This window comes from Balearica regulorum, chromosome 1 (assembly GCF_011004875.1).
Source record: "Balearica regulorum gibbericeps isolate bBalReg1 chromosome 1, bBalReg1.pri, whole genome shotgun sequence".
NCBI lineage: Eukaryota > Metazoa > Chordata > Aves > Gruiformes > Gruidae > Balearica > Balearica regulorum.
The window spans coordinates 47,232,425-47,252,601 of record NC_046184.1 but is presented as its reverse complement, the minus strand read 5'-3'; the positions used below and the strand labels follow the sequence as shown (position 1 = coordinate 47,252,601).

The 20,177-nt window shown below is 39.3% G+C and overlaps 1 protein-coding gene and 1 long non-coding RNA gene across 2 annotated transcripts in view; one reads left to right on the top strand and one right to left on the bottom strand.

Moving 5' to 3' along the window:
* The first annotated feature begins 473 nt into the window (after window positions 1-473).
* Window positions 474-20,177, top strand: part of RASSF9 (Ras association domain family member 9) — a 28,912-nt gene continuing 9,208 nt past the window's right edge. Inside the window, exon 1 of the mRNA XM_075748035.1 lies at window positions 474-1,375. Coding sequence (XP_075604150.1) covers window positions 1,329-1,375 — 47 coding nt within the window. The 5' untranslated portion in view covers window positions 474-1,328. The remainder of the gene's footprint in view (window positions 1,376-20,177) is intronic.
* LOC142600988 (uncharacterized) overlaps window positions 5,197-20,177 on the bottom strand; it is a 76,303-nt gene continuing 61,322 nt past the window's right edge. Inside the window, exons 2-3 of the long non-coding RNA XR_012834525.1 lie at window positions 12,782-13,040; window positions 5,197-5,300 (exon numbers count right to left, since the gene is read on the bottom strand). This is a non-coding gene — a long non-coding RNA (uncharacterized LOC142600988). The remainder of the gene's footprint in view (window positions 5,301-12,781; window positions 13,041-20,177) is intronic.

The following is a 20,177-nucleotide window of genomic DNA, read 5'->3' as shown; positions in this document are numbered from 1 at the left end:
TTGTTTTGTTCAGGCTGCTATGACTATCTTGACGAAAGGAGGAAAGGGGAATTTTAGAAAAAGCAACAGCTTTTTTTTTTTTTTCAGATAAGCCCTTACTCTGGTAGGCTCTTATTTAATCATGCCTCCCTGGTTAATGAAACAATTCCCTATTGTGCTGTACCTTTGGGTGGCCACATAAAGAATTTGGCCTGTGATATGTGAGAAATAGGAAAAAAAAAAAAAAAGAGTTATTTACATCTAATATGTACCTGTTAAAATAACTGCAGAGAGTAGAGGGCTAGGGTGGGCTAGGGCTTTGCTGGGGACTTTCCACCTGCCTGCCTGCCCTGGGCCCTTCACCCACCAGCATCATCCTTTGGGGTGCGATGGGTCCGCTTTCCCTTGCTCCGCTCCACATTGGAGGAGGGAAGAAAAAAAATATTTTTTTTTTTTTCCTTCTGAAGCTTTGAAAAGTTTTCCCTTCTAAAGCTTTAATCCGAATGTCTCGTTCCCAAGGGGTTCCAGCGAACAGGAACTGTAGTGTGTGTTCATTTCCCTTCTGGCGAAGCCAGCTTAAAATAATAACAAAAAAAGTCCTGCAACATCGCAGTACAAACTGAGCCTTTCGTGTTGCTGCCTCACTTGTTCTCTGCTAGGCCACGGTTAAGAGTTTTTCCGAGGTGCTTTTAGTCTGCGAAGGCTTTCATGCAAATAGCTAGTTTACTTAAAAATCCAGGGAGGGCAGAGGGGCCACAACGACCTGACTTTTTCCCTTCATCTTCCCATTACTTGTCCAACACCTTGTAAAGAGGTACTGAAAAGGCAGGTTATTATGTACTGGGAACTGGTGTGGCAACTGTTGCTTGCCCTTCATTAACGCTGGTGTTTAGCTGAACGACTTGACCTGAAGTGGCTGGAGCCTCCCGGGGAAAGTTTTCAGTCCTTTTGTTGTGTGATTTTACAGAGTTCCCCACCGGAGCAAAACCCCTTCTTTCCCATTTGCTGGCTGGTGCCCTGAGGCTGACGAGGCTGAAAGTTTAGCAAGTTCTGTGCATAACTTCACATCACAAGAGCAAGTGCGTGTTTCCCGGCCCCCCCTCCTTTCTTTTTCCTGCTCCTAAACGCCTCCTTCAAGTTTGCAGCTGGGCAGGACTCCAAAGGTGCAGCAGCAGCAGCAGCAACAAGCCGGAGTTCAAAGTTAGCAGTAAATTGCACAACTTCCAGCTCATCGCTACGCTCAGTGACTATTAACAAGCTGGAAGGCGCTCAGGGAAAAAAATAGGGGAGAAGGGAACACCCTCGAATTGTTTGGGGATCGCTGATGTTATGCTTCTGCCGCTGGGATCATGGCTCCCTTTGGAAGGAATTTATTAAAAGCTCGGCATAAAAACAGGTAAAGTGCGTGGGTACGCGGAGGAAAAGGGAGAGCGGTATGGGATGGATTTCTATTATACTTTTTTTTGGTTCTGGGGGGAGGATGTGTTGCTCCGGACCCACGCCGCTCCCGAGAGCTGTAACTTCGGGGCTCACCTGCGAGTGGGGCCGGAGGCAGCGGGTCGGGTGTGCGGAGGGAAAGGGGCGCTTCCACCCCCCTCCCCCCGCATCCCTCTGGACCTGTCTCTCCCCCCCTCGCTCTGGTTCTTTTGACTCCTGGGCAACATTTTCAGTGAGGGGAGGATAGCTCTTCCTGGCTTTGGACCTACCCCGTCTAAACCAAAGCGAACATTGGAAGTCCCCCCCGTTAACAAGGTGAGACTCGGTCGGGGCTGGGGGGAAAGGCTGGCGGCCCGGGCGTGCGGGGCAAGTGCCGACGGCCGGCGGCGGCGGGGAGGGGAACCTGGAGCCCCTCACCCATGCTGAGAACAAAACTCCTGGAGTTTCTCACGGGAGGGCTGCGGCGGGCCGGGCCGAGGCGGGCCGGGCTCCGGGTCCCTCCGCCGTCCGCTTGCCCCCCGTTTCCCTGGGAGGGAGAGCCGCAGCCTGCAACCCCTTAGGATCAAGCCCGTCCCTTAACTTGTGCGCTGGCTATAAGCCTGGGAAGTAGGAGAGCATCGATCTTCCAGCATGGGGCGGGGGGGGGGGGGGGGGGCGGGGGGGATGCTTTTTGGGTTTTTCTATTAGCTTTTAGTCTGAGCTGGACTTGACTGCCTATGGGGTTTTGCCTAGAAACATGTTGAGGGTGACAGCTGTGGTCCCTGGGTTGGCTCCTGCGAAGTTTCTTCATGAGGACTTTGCCCCTCACCTTGTGCGTGCTTCCACACGCCACGCACACCAACTGTAAAAAGAAGAAAAAGAGTTATGTAATCATTTTAAGGGCTAGGGTGGCACTAGATTTTTTAAAATGTGCTTGGAATGGAGTAAATTTGCTTGGACCCTATGGAGTTCACAGTGGCTGAACCCGTCTCGCCAAGATTGAACAGAAACAAATCGCTAGAATTTTGGCTCAGTGAGAAACTCAAAAATCTTGTAATCTCTTTCCCGCTTTGACTGGTGCTCTCCACTGAAATTTACTTCGTATTTAAGCGTATGCAAGGGAAAATCTTTTCCAAAGGGAATATAATTGGACCCCAAGAGGTCGTGTAAAATGTCCGGATTTTTCTCCAGGTTTGAGTTTTGGTTTTCCCATTCGATACATTAAAAATTATTCTGGGGGTATTGTATTTGTTGGAAACTTGGCGTATTATATGGAATATAAATCCGAAAGATTGTAACAGTCAAGGTTTAAAAAACAGGATACTATTTTAGAATTATTAATGCTGTAGGTTACTGATTAAACAGCATATTTGGCTAATGTGTCTGGAAACAGAAAAACTTTGATGTACTTATCATGTGGCCATTTTATGTTCAGAAGATCTGGAAAGGTGGACATGAACTTCTACGTGAAATTGCTTTTACCTAGAGCTGTAAATGTATTACTATTAAAATAGAAGTTTTGCTACTGCCATCAATTACCTGAATAACAGTGTTAAATCACAAAGCACAGTTCCACGCTGTTCAACAGTGAAACTGTTTCTCTTTTGGGTGTTTAAAATATCTTCATGCTAATTGCATCAATCTCACCGTGCTTGCTGATGTGACATTTTATTCCTCAGGAAAAGAAAGTCATAATCCAAAGCTTTAAATAGCCAATAAAAATTAAAATACTAAAGGAATCATTACCGTGAACATCTAGCACTTTCTTCTCATTTCACCCTCCCTTCCCCCGTCCCCCCCCCCCCCGAAAAAAGAAATTAATGCCTTTAGTGGCAGAGAGGTGTTGTGGCATAAGAAGGGGCTGAAAGTCTTGTGACTACAGAAGTGTGTGTGGGGAATCAACAACAAAGCAAACTACATAATTCTTAAGACTTGTCATTGTCTATTCAAATATTTAAATTTGTGTGTATTAGCTTTTGATACTGAATTTTGAGAATTAAACTTTGCTTATGTAGTTAGTAAAAGGGTCTTGTAGCATGATTGAAGAGCTATGCAATAACTCTTTTTTCATTATAATTGTATCTTTGTGAACTCATTTGAAACCGTGAAAAGGAAGTCAAGTGAGCTTAAAATCCTTGACTGTGTTTAGAGAGTAGTTGGGGAGTCTCGGGACTTGTGGCTCACTACCTTGTCTTAGTTTGCCTACCTGTAAAAAGGGACCAAAAAGGGACATACATATATGTATATATTTAATCTGCTGCTTTATTTATTAGGGTCTAGTGCTTGTCCATCTTTTTAAGAAACTCAGGTTTTTTTGCTTTTTCACTAAGAGTTTTTAATGACCATTTGCTACACGCAAATATAACTCTTGAGAGTTATAAGCAAATGAGGAATAAAATGTATGTTTACAGGAGGAGGACATAAAGCTAAGTCAAGGCAACAAAGGTAGTTGGAAGAAGAGCCAGAAGGAAAATGAAGGCGTTACAGTCATTTGCTCAGATAACAAGATGACACCTCTGTAATTAGTGCTTGTCTTGCAGCATTGCCCAGAGGTCCCAGATCAGGGCCCTGTGTCATAGTAGACTCTTCACATCCAGATCACAAAATGTCAGTCTCTACCCCTACGACCTCAGAGTTTAAACAAAGAGGTTACTCTAACTCGTACCTGTGTGTACGAGGTATTTGAGCAAGAGGTGGGGGATGTTGGCTGGGATGCTATGAGCCTTTAGGGAAAGAAACTGAGATTACACTTCAGGAAGATAAAACCTGTGCTGAACTGCTTCTAGTGTTTGAACGATCTTCAGCTGGTATTACTCTCTTGGGCTGCTGAAATCTCACTCATGCAGAGAGACAGCACAAGGCCTGGGTAACCATTGGTTCATTGGAACCCCTGATTTGATTTCAGAGGAGCAGCCGCTAGGAATGTGGCCCCAACATATTTTTCTTGGCCAGAAAAAGAATGAGTGTTATCTTGATATCTTTTTCAAGAGTTATGAGGAGTTTTTATACTATTCTTTGACCTCCTGTGACAAGCAGAAATAATCGTAGTCCCCAGAGCGTGAATGTGCTTGTCAGTGTGTCCACTGGAGAACAATGCATCCCAAAGGTAGCAAGGCCCTGCCCCACCCGCCTACAAATCCAAATATGCTCAGCAGGGACAGGCTGTACCCTCTAAGGCAATAAAGGAAAAGGGACGGTTTCCTGCAAGACTAAGCCTCCGTAACATGAATAAACTCAAGGGGATTTATTTTTATGCAAATCTCTTAAAGATGCTATTCTCTGGGAGCAGGAGGAATGTTCAGCTGGCATCACACTTTGGAAGTGTGATGATGTGAGCAAATGCTCGGGTGAAGATGGAGTAAGAGAAAGGTCATTGAGTTCTTTGCAGATAAGGTCTAGTATTGATCTATCACATTGCGCTGCTTAGAGACAAAACAGCTCCCTAACTAAATATGAGCAACGAATACAAAGCATATATACTTGCAGTGTTTATGTACCAGAATTTCACATTGTATACAATTTCCTGATTGCTAAGTAGAACAGGATTCTATGCCCCACTGATTTTCTGTAAGATTATGACTTCTCTACTCTTGGCTTCTAGATTTGGTCACTTCTGAGTCTTTATGTTCATTTAAATACTTCAGATGTTACCCATCATCTCAAGAATATCTGGATCTATCATTGTCTTATCTGCCTAGTGATCTCGCACCAAGAAAGCTGACTGCATTGCTATTGCTCTTTAATTGACACAAGTTCCTTGGTTTTTTCACATAAACCTTACCCAAACTTGTCAAAGCTCTGCTTTTCCATGCAAGTTGTAGGCCAGGGAAGTAGCAATCTGAAAGGGAGAGGGTACAGAGAATCCATCTTCTTCACAAAGTTTGCCTTCATCCTGTAGGGCTGTCCTGTTAGGAACAAATAGCTTGGTAAGTATTTTTTGCCAGTGCAATTGATGCTGGTCCTAAGTTTACCACAACCTTTTGTACACTCTGTTGACATACAGTACATCTGAACCCACAGTACTGTTTGGTGATGAAACAGTGTGTTACAAATTTGTTATTATTTAAATGCCTTTATTGCTTTTGCTTTTCCTTCATGTTTTTTTTTCCAACTTTATTGTCAACGTCTCAGTGCCACAGCAGTTGGCGTAGTGTTTCTGTATAGGAGGCAAAGATTTACTTTGCCTACTCTTTATGTTTGCCTCTCTTTAATCATCTCATCTCTGGTTCAGAGGCAGAAAGAAAGACCGTGCATATCTATTCATTCGTACGGATATAGAGGGAGTTCTTCCTGTCCTGACAGTCAGAGGCCCCTCCCCAGTTAGAGTAACATTCAATTATTCTCTCAGGTTTTATATTACAGCATGGGGTAATGAATTAGATTAGAGACTTCATCTATCTGATACTGACCTAGCATTACCATGTTCCCTCCCTTCCTCCCTCCCTCCAGTCGTTTCTCATCGTATCTAGTTAGCACAGTGATTTGAGTATTACTCTGAACATCTTTACTGCTCTACGGTTGAGCACACTGCTGTATATTTTAAGCCATAGTGAAGCAAAACTGAAAATACTCAGCATTTAGGTTTGGACTGGAAAAGCTCTTGGAGATCAGCTGCTTATCTGAATGAACTGTGTATGACCCACGCTGTAAGTCTCATGGGATCATGTGAGATGTCTAATACGTCTCTTGGATGAGCATACCCGGAGAAAAGTCTATATGAAGCTATAAAGGTGCTTTTTGGTTCAAGACTACCAGGCATTTGGTATGTATGTTGGAGGGGGGGATAAAAGCTTATTTAGAAATGGTGATGCTATGTGTATTAAATTTTTAGATTGAAAAGATGGTGCTTGTTTGGTAATGGTGGAACACATTCTTCTGCTTATTTTTACTTTTCCTTGAGTGTGAGATGTGTTAGTGAACTATCAATGAAGTTCCTTTTTGAGCCAGAGTTCATACATTACAATTTATTTTCTGGTCTTGCTTGTCAGCTACGTCTCGGGTCAAAGTGGTTGCATACATTTTCTAATAATCTTTGTACATATTTGTTCACTTCACTTTCAGGAAGACCTTTTTGTGTAGCAAAACACTAACCTTATTTCTAAAGAGTTAATTATCTACTATTCCAGGCGGGCAGACAGCAATTTCATTCCAAAGGAGTAAATAAAATGAGTAATAGATGTGTGTAATACTACACCATCTAAGGAAAGAGCATTTCTTAGGTTAAGTTGAAGCTCATCTGAAACACTAATATAATGGACAGTCAGGCTGAGACGATACATTTCAGGCAAGGGAAACACATTTTTAGTAACACAGAGGAAAAATCTTGCTGGTTAGTGGCGATTTCCTATGTTACTGATGAAAAAGTCTCTCAGAAGAGAGACTGAGACATGTTGGTAAATGTGTAATGATTTTGGTAGAGATGTAAGTTTTCAGAGATGGGATTTTTTAAAAATTCTAGTAACTAGTAATTCTAAAGTCAGTGATAATCACAGAGTAGTATCTCTTGATTTACCTGCAAATGTATACAATTGCGCTTAGAAAATCTTATTTTTTTGTTTTGTTTGCTTTATATGACAAATAATAACAACTTAAAATTATGGTCTTAAACATTATTATTTGCAAGCATTAACATCACACATGCTGTACGAGCCTTAATTAGTTTGTCCAACTATTTAGTATGTAGATAAATCCTTATTAATGGTGACAGAAAGGATGATGCAAGGTAAAGTATTTGTTTAAGACCACACAGTAAGTGAGGCCTAGAAGTGAATGTTGGACATGTTGGTACCCAGTCATGTGCATATGTAACTGAGCTATTATTGTCACTTCTATTGTTTCTCTTATGTGTTATGACACTCTCAGGATGGTGACTTTCTGTCGTCTTCTGCAGGTTTACCCTGCTAGCAGTTCCCCAAATATCACACAGGACACAACAAAGTCAAATGGATTCAGGACAAACAGAAAGAAAGAGTGAGCAACAACATGGAATTAGAGGGGAAAATAGATGACTAAATTTATTTGTGTAACAAAGGCCAGAACCATCCTCTAGAGGATGTAGGTACTAAACAAATACAGTTCAGTGTAATTTTCAGGTAGGTAAGATACTTTATTACAGACAAATGTCATGAAGAGTTCTCCGAAAATTTCTATGAGATCAGTTTGTGTCTAGTCTTTTTAAATCAACTTATTCCATGCCTGTGTCTCCCATTAGAAAAAATTACTTAGAACTGAGTGCAATATAGTTTTCATGCAAATTCTGGTGATTCCATTTTACCTTCCAGGGTTGTAAATTTTCCATGGACCTGCAAAATTCTTTCAATAGAAATGAGAATTTTTTCATAAATCTTTTCTCATACATATGTGTTACACAAATATAAAAGCCAAAAGCTAATTATTGATTCTGGAAGTTGCATTTTTTGAGGACCTTTGTCCAAAGAAAACTTTTTTGAGTACCTTTCTGGAACTTGGCCCAAATAGGCACCAGAATGACCCACTAGTTGCCTTTTCCTGTCTCGACCTATCCAGAAATGCGCTTAAGGTGCACGTGTTGCAATAGCGATAATGATACCGACTTGTTTGTGACCTCAGACAACTGATAAGCATACCTAGTTTTCCTCAGCAGTAATTTGGGTGATAATATTTACAGGCCTCAGGAAAATAAGTAGGGCATGACTAGACAGTGTAAAATCAGTAGAAGTTTCGAGTGTGAAAGCCAGTTAGAAGGAGAGGTATGATTAAAATCTGGGAGTTCCTTGATTCTAATTTTTGTCCAGTCCATTGGAGCTGGCTGCCACGCAGAGAAATGAGAATACACTGTAGATTGTTTAGGTTTGATTTCACATGATTCACTGAGGAATTTTCAACAGTCTAAAATTTTTCATAATGTTAAAAATGGCTTGTGAGGAGGGTTGTAACATCAAAGGAAGGGAAATAAATAAGAAAATGCCATGTGTATCTTGAGGTGGTTTTGTGAGGTGAACATAAGGAAAGCAAGTCAACTTTTGAAACCAAAAATCAGAAAGGAAGGCTTTCACTGGTAATAATAATAAAGTTTTCATGTAATTATATTTTTAATGCTATGAAAGCTAAGTCCTGATGTCATGTGGAGAGGAATAAAAGACACTAAACTTGAAAGAAAATTTTCCAGTGCAAGGTTGGCGCACCTCTCAAATGCATTTTATTTAAAGATGTCTTTCTCTTTCACCAACTTTTTCCTATTTCACTCTCATACCTGTCTACCTGAGTACATGTTTGCATCTGTCAATTTGAACCATTTCATTTGTAGCTTAGATGGTTGCTGGACATACATTTTTGGTGCCTTAGCATTAGAAGAAGCCAGGCTACCAGTTTAATTCTTATGTTGTAATCTTGGAGGTGATGTAAACCTCTGTTTTGCTGGATTTGGGTTGGGGTTTGTTGTTTTTTTTTTCCACGCTCATTAGTCAGCTGCAGACTAATGATAGGAGGAAAATATATTTGTACAGAGATAGATATGTGCTGTGAATGAAATACATAAATATAATTTGTCTATTTGAGGGTCAAACCTGTCAATCTGATTAATTTGCGTTCTTTATTCTCCACCCTTATCTGTTCACATTCATTAATGTAAAGAATTCAGAGTTATGAATTTCCCATCATAATGGAAAATATAATCAGCTCTCTTGAAAAGCACAAGATATTTCTTTCGTCCTCCTTTTAGTAATATAAAACTAACAAGGCTTAAATTAAACATGCAAAAGCATAACATTGTCTTGTTTGGGAAAAAAATCAGGTTTATAAAAAAAGTAATAATCTATTAGACCAAGTTTTGTTTTGGACAAGTATAAATATGTTTACCTTTAACTTGTAAGGATGCACGACCTCAGTAGTTGAGCAAAGACTACTAATTTTTAAGAGAGTCTGCCCTTGGGTCTTGAACCTGCAATTGGCTCTGTGTTAATAGATTCCTTCATTCATGTGGAACACCTTCCTTTGCTTTCCCCAACCTCCTCCAAATTCAAAAGAATTATTTCTACAGAGGGTAGTGTCCACTGTGAAAGCACTTTAAACTACAAAATTTTTCAGAGCAACAGTTGGGGCATTTTTTTGGATGATGTAAAGTATACCTCATTTGTTATAGGAAGATTCTGCTTACTAATCAGAGAGTGGCTTAGTGGTATTTATAAGTGCAGGATCATACGCCAATTTTCAGCTGCTCCTGTTCCTGTTGGCTTCCTTATTGGTAAATTCATGTTCTGAACTGTTGTTTCACTTGAACATTACCTGTTGACAGACTTCCTCTGTACTGATTGCTAAGGGACTAAGCATACTTAACTTGATTATTGCCTGTATCTCTTGGGGCCACTTTGTTGTTAGTATCCTGTTTTATCAGAGACCTCTGTACAAATCCAGTTTCCTAACAAAAATTTAGAATTGGTATTGACTTCACCGCACTTTCCCAGACTTCTGGTACTTTAAGGTCTAGGTAGACAACTAAGCATGTTTGTTTACCCTTGAAGGCCACTACAGGTGTCAGACAAAGATCTGAGTTATTTTTGGAACTAGAGTTACGAATGGTCACAGTACTTACTTTTACTGACACTCATACTGTCCATAAGATTCAGGTACATGGTAAAACATAAAAGTTCAGCTTCATCTTACTCAACTTCAGCCATTGAAAATCATCTAGTACCTAGTCATCTAGGTACTCTCTGTAGTTAATGGATACACCTAAACACTTCCAGAGGGCAATTCATTCAGCCTTAGACAAGCTTTCAGTATGGGATTAGTCACTCTTTTGGAGGTGCCTATCTTATGCCACTGATTACAGAGGAAGGTCAGAAAATTATCTTTGACTACACATCTACATTTTAAATAGCTTAAGGTAGATGACATGAGCCCCACCCCAATCACTTTCAAAGGGAAGGTCTTCATGGAGCATGCTCAGACTTTGTAGAGCACCTAATTAACCATCTTTTGTACTATTCATTTTAGAAATTAAAAAGGGAATAGTGAATGGAGAGGTGAATTACAGGTGGATAATGTATGATTAAGGGAGAACCATCCTAATAGCATGGATGTCTTCCCTGCCACTGCCACAAAATTCCTACGTGATGTTGGGCAAGTCACAAAAACCGCAGTTTACAAAAGTGGTTACTCAGTGCATGTTCCTCGTTTGCTAATTCAATCTTCTGTAATCTGTTTTGCACAAGGGCTGAGCAAAGGAAGTTTATGGATGTCCTGCTTTGGACATGTCTATAGATATCAATTCAGTTAGCCAGTGTGTGAACTTAAATGAGTGGATAGCTTTGGCCTAAACCTTTTTGAGCTTTGGTTTGTAAAAGGGAGTTCTCTCCCTATGTTGTGGTTTAACCTGGCAGGCAGCTAAAACAACCACACAGCCGTTCATTCACTCACCCACCCCCACCCCCCCCCAGTGGGATGGGGGAGAGAATCAAAAAGAAAAAAGGTAAAACTCGTGGGCTGAGATAAAGACAGTTTAATAGGACAGAAAAGGAAGAGGATGGTGGTAATAATAACAACAACAACAATAATAATAATAAAGAATATTAAAAAAGCGATGCACAGCACAATTGCTCACCACCCAGAGCCGATGCTCAGCTAGTTCCTGAGCCATGCTGCCTCCTGGCCAACTCCCCAGTTATATACGGAACATGATGTCATATGGTATGGAATATCCCTTTGGCCAGTTTGGGTCAGCTGTCCTGGCTGTGTCCCCTCCCAACTTCTTGGGTGCCCCTCCCCTTCTCATTGGCAGGCCAGTATGAGAAGCTGAAAAGTCCTTGACTGCTTAGCAACAACTAAAATATTAGTATGTTATCAACATTATTCTAATCCTAAATCCAAAACACAGTACTACACCAGCTGCTAGGAAGAAAATGAACTCTACCCCAGCTGAAACCAGGACACCCTACAAAAGCGTGTGGAGATAAATTCAGTAATATGTCAGCTTGTGAAGCAATTGAATATCTGGTGATAAAAGGCATATAGCAAAAGATTAAATTTAAAAATGTGTCTTCTATAAAGGGTAGTATCTTACATAGGAGAGAAGATATAAAATGGACACACACTGAAAAAATGTAATAAGTAATAAAAATAATAAAAAGTAATAAGCACTAGATTTATGAAGGAGACTTTGTACCTAAATGTCATTGTAGTCACCTAAGACAAGCTTTAAGAACTTCTGAATATTCACAAAATTATGATTAAATTCTGAAGTAGTAACATTTTGACTGGAGGCACTTCCCAGCCACCTATACTCCCATCATGTCTTACACTGCCCCTGAAAGCCCTGCAGTTATGTGCCTCCCTCACACCTTACCAAAATTAAGAAAAAGGCAGTCTTTCAGCTTTTTCCACTGTGAGGTCCCATCTGGTAGCCCTGGTCAGAGCATGTACAACAACACACGAAGTGCAGCTGGGTGTCCCGGTGGCCAGAACACCCCTGTAAGATGCCTGCACTTGATGGAGTCCTCAACATGTATTTGTCAGGAAAGTCCTGCCAAGTTATTCTAAACTGAAATTCTCCCAGTATTTCCTGTTTAAGTTGTTCCATTTTGTGCTGGCTCGTATGAGTTACAGCAGCCCAGACAAAGGCAAGCATTCATGTTGAAGGCTTCAGTGGGAGAAGGGGATCAGGCTTTTGGTTGCAGTTCTAATTAATATTGTATTTTTTATGCAGATTTTATACATCTGAATATAGTCTAATACTACCTAAATCCTACCCTTTTGTTCATATTTCTGACTACTTTAAGTCAGTTCCTCCTGAACCTGCTGGTGTCAGCAAATCCCATTGTTAGGAATTGAACTCATCTGTAGCGCTTTTTGTGGAAGTTTAGGTGTCCAAGAGGAGATTATGAATTTCAGCAGTGACTACTTGAAATTTGTAACACACAGTGTCTGCAATGCCTCAGTACCTTCTGTGGCTCTGGCGAAACCGAGCGTTATCTCCTGCACGCGTGAGACGGGGGTCTGATGTAAGGAGGGGAATGCACCTTGCTATGGATATACTGAATCAAATTAATTTTCATTGAATTAAGTACCATGGAAAACTTTAATGCCAGTGCTTAAAATTTTTGAGTACTTGACTGCAACTTAAGCATATTTCTTTCTGCTAGAGCATTTGTGCATGGTGGGCATTTATTTAGTATATAAATGCATATATGACAGTTTGTATTGTATGTGATCATGTAATGAATATGTATAGCACATAAGAAATACTGTCATGTACCTTATTATAGGTCTAACCTGTATTATCTACATCTAACTTACAGTAAAATATATTACAAACTCCCAATCATCATATGTGTAAACAATACATACAAAAATAGTCACTTATGTAGATTGTATACATATGCATCTACATATTACAAAACCGGGTACATACACGGTTCTTTAAAAGTCAGAAGTGACAAACTGAATGTGAACATGTCACAGAAGAATGCTAAAAATATGTATTTCTCCAAACATCAGAGTTGTTGGCATAGCAGAAGGAAGAATGCCTTCATTCAGCTGTCACTGAGGTATCCATTCAGCTTATGAAGTGCCTTGTTAGAAGTAAACTGCCTTTTTATCCTCCCTGAGCTATGAAGTCATCTGAATTGCTCTTATGTTGAAAGGATCCCCACCTGCAAAGACATCTGGATCTGTGAAATAAAGAAACATAGGATTAATTTGAACATTGACTCAGTCTGACTTTCTGTGAACTAAAGACAACAAGTAGTTTGCAGTGTCTTTTTGGTGTCACATCCCTCTTTGGATAATCACTATCCTGCCATAGATGTGTCTCACAAAACTAGTGTCATTGTTTCTTGGGCCTTGCCTTGGTCTTCAGTCACAGATACCCGGCCTTGTTTGGCTTCAGCTGGGCTCACTGCAGGTTTTTGGCCCACGCTTGCTGTTCATCACAAATCCTTTGCCATGGGTTAAGACCTTTTCAGCTGCAACAAATTTTTGAATTATTTCTTCCTAAACTGTTCAATCACATTCAGGTGGGTTATCTTCGATGGTTTAACAAGGCCTTTATCTTTATGGTCTAATTCATCATGACTCATGTGGTTTGGAGATAAGACAAGCAGCTCAGCTCTAGTGGGAGGGTTGTGATGGACAACAGACATGGCTATGAGCCTCTTCAGGTGGCCCCAGCTGGAAACTCATTATCTCTGTTCTAGAACAGTTTTGGGGCTTAAGTTATGATCATGCAAATATTTTAGGATTCATATGGTTTTTTATCTGAATCATGGAATGTCTTTTCTCTGCAGTCAGCTTCCTTCGTCTTCTCACAATTAAAACTTGTGTGTGCACATGCTACTGGACACCATTCTCTGTATCTCTCTCTTGCCTCTCTCCTTTGCATTAATCCAGTTAATTTCCCATTACTCTTGATCTTTGTGATCCAGCATTAACCTTGCTTCCAGACAGCAATTCCTCCCTTCTTGTCTTCCCTATCTCTGTTGCTTAGCTGGCTAGAACTAGTTTTGCAAGATGCTGTGCCCTCTTTAGAATATCCCTTGCTAGGGCAAAGCACAGTTGATAGGTTAACAATTTATTTCATTTGTTCAGTAGCTTCTTCAGGGAGGATGTGGTGATATTTCAGAGACGCTATCAGCCTGTGCCTGACTAACTACTTATTGAAGCATTCATTGATAAGCAATTTTAGAAAATTACTTGAAAGCATAAGCTGAACAAATCCTCATATTGTCAATGGACACTAAAATGCTTCAGGTTTCTTTGTTAAAAAATTATGTCCACTCATCTTGTTAGCATAATTATGTATCTAGTACTCAATTTAGCTCTTTAGAGTGAAGATTTATATAAGAGTCCACTTCAGCATCTCATCTCTTTTTTTTTTTCCTTTCAGCTCTTCAAATATTTTAAGTAATGGAACACATTTGTCACTGAATTATCTTTCAGAAAGTTTGAGGGAGAAATTTAAAAAAAGAAAAAGAACTGATTGTAAATTGAGATAAAAGAACATTGTAAATGAGGTCTTGATAGAACCCCTTTTGAGGTGACATCTTCAATATAATTTAATGAAAGCAAATGAAATGGGGAAGACCTACAGTATAATTTCAAAGTGGGGTGGTTCATTCTCTGCAAAATTTATTGCAATAAATACAGAAGAAAATTGAAGCCCATCCTGCCTTTCTCACTCCTGGCAAACTGAAAAGAGATACTCAAACCAGGTTTTATGATATACAAAAAAGTCTATTTTGAAAGATCATTAGATGTCAAAAAGTTAGGAAAGGCTGATGTCTCATGAGATTGCTGAACAGATCTAAAGGCTTGCTGTTGCACAAAGGGCAGTCCTAAATCCCCTTTCCAGGCTCCTGGCCACGCTTTGCCATTTCCTTTGCATTGGTACTGTTCTCACCTGACACCCTAGAACCCAACTCAGGGAGCAATACTCCAAAAAAGTTTTTCCTTTTTTCCCCCATTCCTTTTTTGTCCTTTTTTTTTCTTTCTTTCTTCTTCTCTGGATTAGTGTGCTGCCAGTTTATCAAGCTGGAAACCCTTTGGTTAAACTAGCAGAGCTGGCAGAAGCAAGGAGATGGGAATGTCAGATAGACAACAGATTGCCTAAACTACTTCATGAAGTTTGAAGTGATACAGTTGCTAACCTATAAGATCTTTAGCAGTAAAAATAGTATTTAGGATAACCACTTTCCTAAGGTAGTTATCTTGTAAATAATTTTGTATATTTTGGGGATTGTTCTGGGGAGTGTTGAGGTGTTTAAAAAACAGAAGCTAAAAATACTGATTCTTACAATGTTCCTTTTCAGAATCATGAAGTACGGTGTCCAAACTCTGAAATTCTCCACAGGCTGTTGCTAGAGCAGCTACAGAAGTAGTTACAGTAGATAGTCACTAGGAAAAGACTGTAAGGAAAAGAAGAGATGCTTTGCTGAGCCTGAGTTCAACTTGAGGAGTTGAAAGTCTATCTGGACTTCCTTTCCTTTCATTGTGAATGAGGTTAGCATCTGCCTGACATGGTGCCACCATGAGTAGTGAAGAGGTACACTGAACTGTTTGAGCCATGCACTGTGTCTAAGGGTTCATAAGAAGGTAACCGTCCCAGCCTCCTTTAGCCCAGGGAGGAGCTTATTATTTCCTTGTCTGTACCTTGTTCCTTTATTCAATTTACCTTATTATCACTGGTCTACGTATAGTGTGCTTTGTTCATGTTTTGACAGTCCAAACCCAACCTCAGAATGCTTTGTGTTTATTTCTTCACTGGGCAAGATGTCAACAAACGCAGGGGAGGGAAATAGTATACGTTTGCCTTTCAACAAAAGCTGAACTGAATTTCATGGAACAACAACAACAAAAATTATGCTTTCAACCTTGGAATTCCCCTCACTTCTTTGATCTTAAAAGCTCATAAACAACCAGGGTGCTTCTAAAAGGTGGTTATGAAAATTCCAATGGGAGAAGTTAGATAAAACAAATTTCTATTAGTTGTAATAGCAGCTCTAACTTTATCATTTAGAAGCCTATGTTCTAAATGAGCTATAAATGATTCTGCTTTCTCTGTGTCATTGAAAGTGATGTAATTTTAGACACATTCTGTACATTATTAATAGGAGCCCTGTAAAGCTTGTATAGCATAACCAGTGCTTAAATATGCATAGGCACTTTAAAAGATAGCACGAACAATATAGAGAATTGTTTTTTTGCAATGTAGCAAAATTCCTGTGGTAGATAAAACATACTAGTTGCATCTTCATTTGTCAACTAGCAAGAACGACCCACTGCCCAAAATCAAGATGTAGCATTTGCTGTATTGATATTCCTAAACTTTGCTGGTTGCTTACTAACACTGAAGAATTTGAAAATGCCCATCTTACCATTCCATCCATCATGGTCTAAAGCATTACTACCACTGAATATGTCAGTGTTTGGTTTGGCTCTGGAGTTTTTCCTGAATCTGCCATTTCTGTATCACAGCTGCTTCCTCGGTAGCCATTGCAATATACACATCAAAGCGTGTTTTCCCAGTAAAGCAAATTGTTAATGTTATTGTTGCTCGTCTTGGAAAATATTTTGGTAGACAGCTAGCTCTCCTCTGTTCTCAAACCTCCATTGTCTCAGGCCACCACAATTACAGACCTGATATGATGAACATGTTACCTGTCACAGCATTTTGTGTACACAGCACACTTGCTGATGTTACTCACTGCAATTCCAAACATTTTTTTGACTAATACCCACTTACCAACCTTAAGACTTTGAATATACAATGGAGAAATGATTATTTGTCTGACAGGAAGGCAGATTTAAAGCATAGATGTCACTTATAGAGAATGCGTACCCTTAGGGGGAGAGGAATAATTTCAGAGGTAAGACAGGAGAAAAGGGCAGGGGCAGATGCAGTCTTCATCTGAACCGGGACTGCAGCCTTTGCACTTGCATGTAGGCTAAGTGATCGGGAGCATAACCATGGTGTAGGGCAGACTTAAGAGAAGGGGAGGACTTACTAACCTGTTGGTCACCTCTGCTGAAATTCTGCACTTGAACTTTGCAAATGAGATTTTGCAAAACAGTATCTGCTGCTGGAGCAATGACAGAGGGTTATGTTATTATTAAATTGGAATAGGGGCAGGGGGATGTTCAGGATAATCTGCCATAACTATCACTCTTACCTAGTGAGCAAAGTGTATAATTCCTCTTACAATGTCTTCTATTTCTCTCTATTAGTGTAACTAATAGTGAGTTAATGCAACTTCGTGGCTTATTTTCTACCTAGTATAAACTCTGCTGTCCATCTACTTATCAGATTATTACCGTCAGTCATTGTTGGTTCTTCTTGTTGGCTGCTTTTTTTTTTTTTTTTTTATATCTGTTCTAAGTAGTGTCAGGGTTTTTTTCCCTTTTTATTTTTCTTAAATATTGGTCCTTGTTCAGGCAGCTGTGTCTAAACAGTACAGTTATTAGAATGAAGCACACGATTTCCCATGGGATTTTTACTGAAGTCTGACATGTTAAGTCAGCAAGAACTCTGGTGTAAATGACTTATTTGCAATAAAATAATTCTCTTTTAGAGAATTATTTTTTGAAAACCATCATACCTTTCATGTTTTTATTCTATGACAGAATAGTACTATCCCCTTTCAATTCAAAATTATTTAACTGAAATTTGTCATAGAGCACTAATATAGTGTAAAATGATTGGATGAACTGAAATTTTCACCATAGGTCATTGCTGAATTATAATGTATGCACTTTTGTACAGTAGCTAACTGAGGTGATGGCATTCCTCCGCAGAAGGGATTAAGGAACTAGTTATAGTTTTAAGTGCACAAATGATAATTGATACAGGACATAATTTTCAACAGCTGTTGCCAATTAAAATGTTTCATAAAGGCTTCCTGACGGTATGGGCATCTTGCTGAGAAAAAAACCTATGTATTTAAAAAGGAATTACAAAAGGAACATAAACTTATACTAGGAAAATGTGTTGTACATAGCTAGTTAAAGTGGCCTTTGTTTAAATCGTTTTCTTGTTTCAAGTATCTGAAATATTTCAGTTAGAACATCCAAGCTACTATGTATATATGTATGTTTGAAAAACATCACATGAATGTCTAGATGCCTATTTTCTTTTATTTTTAATAAATGCCTATGTACATTTCTGTAAAGGAGGAAGCTTTATCACAGAGCAACATTAAATGTATACAGAAACAGATGGCAAAGAGAAATTTAAGTTGTTTCTTTTGAAAGAATTATTTTGTTTTCTCAAGTTCTATGGTGTTCTGTCCAAGTCTTCCTGCAGTATTTGGACTACTCTGATTATCTATATCAAGAGGTTTTGTTCCTGTTATAGTTAAAGTACCAGTCCTGCCTTGCCCTGATACTTTTTAGCTAGACATTGCCCTGCCTTTTGTGTGATGCAGAAGGGAAGAAGGACCAAATTTCTGACATGTCATGTGTGGAACTTCTATCACCTCCTATATGATATGGACATTAACTGTGCCTCCATTAATATTGTTTTTTAGGGATAGGTGAAGGGGAATGAGCATGCAGTTAGTTAATAGGCTGTCTTGAATTCCTAAGGCTTTGGAGTGATTCCAGCGTCATTGGGTGGTGAGAGAGAAGATACTTCCTCATTGCTGCCCTTAGGAAACTCAGAAGCGTGTAATCTACTTAGGCGGGAGGCATACTGAGTATAAGATTTGGCTTTTATTGCTTTTTGAATAACTTTACAGAAGGTGACAGAAAGTTGAGACAAAAGGTGGATTAAATGTGGATAGTCCGAATAAATTTAGTGTGAACTTTTAGTATGATCCATTTGTGCCTGAAAGGTTGAAATACTTCTGACCTCAGCTTTCATATGGGCTGTGTATTATTTACAGTTTTAATGTTTAAACTCATTGTCAAAAATCCGTTTGGATCAAATAGTTAGAGTTTCTTCCAAGGAAGGGCTGCAACACATTGCACCGATAATTTTACTTTTTGCAAATCTCACAGATAAAAATCCCACAGAGCCAAAGTATGTTTTGATCTTTTCTTTCAGAATGATCGTCCACTGTCTCATATAAGCTTTTAATTTTATATATGGTAACATGCTGTGATTTTGAAAAATAAATAATAAATGTAATATTAAATTATTTCTAAATAGAATGTGGTGACTGATAAACTAATTAACCTTTATATACCCTGACATGTAAATGCCACTGGTATCAGAAGCTCTCAATGGCATGTACCATGTGTCCTATGTTACAAATGCAGGATGTTTCTATCAGTAGGTATCCCTGTAATACTGCCCTCTTCTTATTTCCAGCAAGTAAATATAATTAAAAGCCATCAGATTTCTTTGATATTTAGTTATAGCTCAGATCTGAGACACAGAGATAACAGAGGGATCTCTCTTAGTCGACTCCAGGCATGGAGGTGGCAGACACCAAAGCTCTAGGCAAAGACTTCACTACAAGGATGCAGTAGGCAGCAGGAGGGTTGTCTCTTAAAGCCTTTATTTTTTTTTTTTATTTTTTTTTTAACGTGCTCTTAGTCGCTTTTAGTTTCTCCATTGAAAAAGTGAATTGTTCTAGGTGGTATCTTGACATAATGTAGGGGGTTGTTTCTTAGTAGGTCAGAAGCACTTTGGTCTATGACAACAGCATACCTACCTGATAGCTCTGGTGGGCTGAGGACCCCATCATGGCAGCCAGTCCATCATTGACCACAATTATCAACTGATTTGCTGCAGATTAGACTGTATGTTCAGATGTGTTCTTGAGAGGGTTTATGCTGTCAATAGGAGGCTATTTATAAATTACTGTTCTGTTGCTTTTTCACATTGCAAATGTCAGTTATGTCATGTGGCTATCTGGCCCTTCTGGATGCTGAAATGTATTCATGCAAGCACAGCGTCAAAGAGAATAAAATAGATGAAGAGAAGAAAAGATCTCAAAATTAATTTTCTGCACCAAAATGGACAAAATTAGTTATGTCATCTGCTAGCATAATACTAGAGACAATCCTTCTGACATAAAGAATAATTACAAATTATGTGCCACTTGCAGATACAATGGTGAAAGAAAAAAAGGTGACATTATTACATTAAGAAATACAACAATATTCCAACCCACAAACATTTGTAATAACAGATACAGCTTTATGACATCTGATTAACAGTAATTTAATTAATACATAATAAATAAAAGGTCTTCCATCTCTGAGAATTAAGACGTGATTTCCCCAATAAATTGATGAAAAAATGACTAAGCTATTTCACACAAATGGCTTTCCAGCATGAACACTTTGACAGCAAATTTATAAATTGT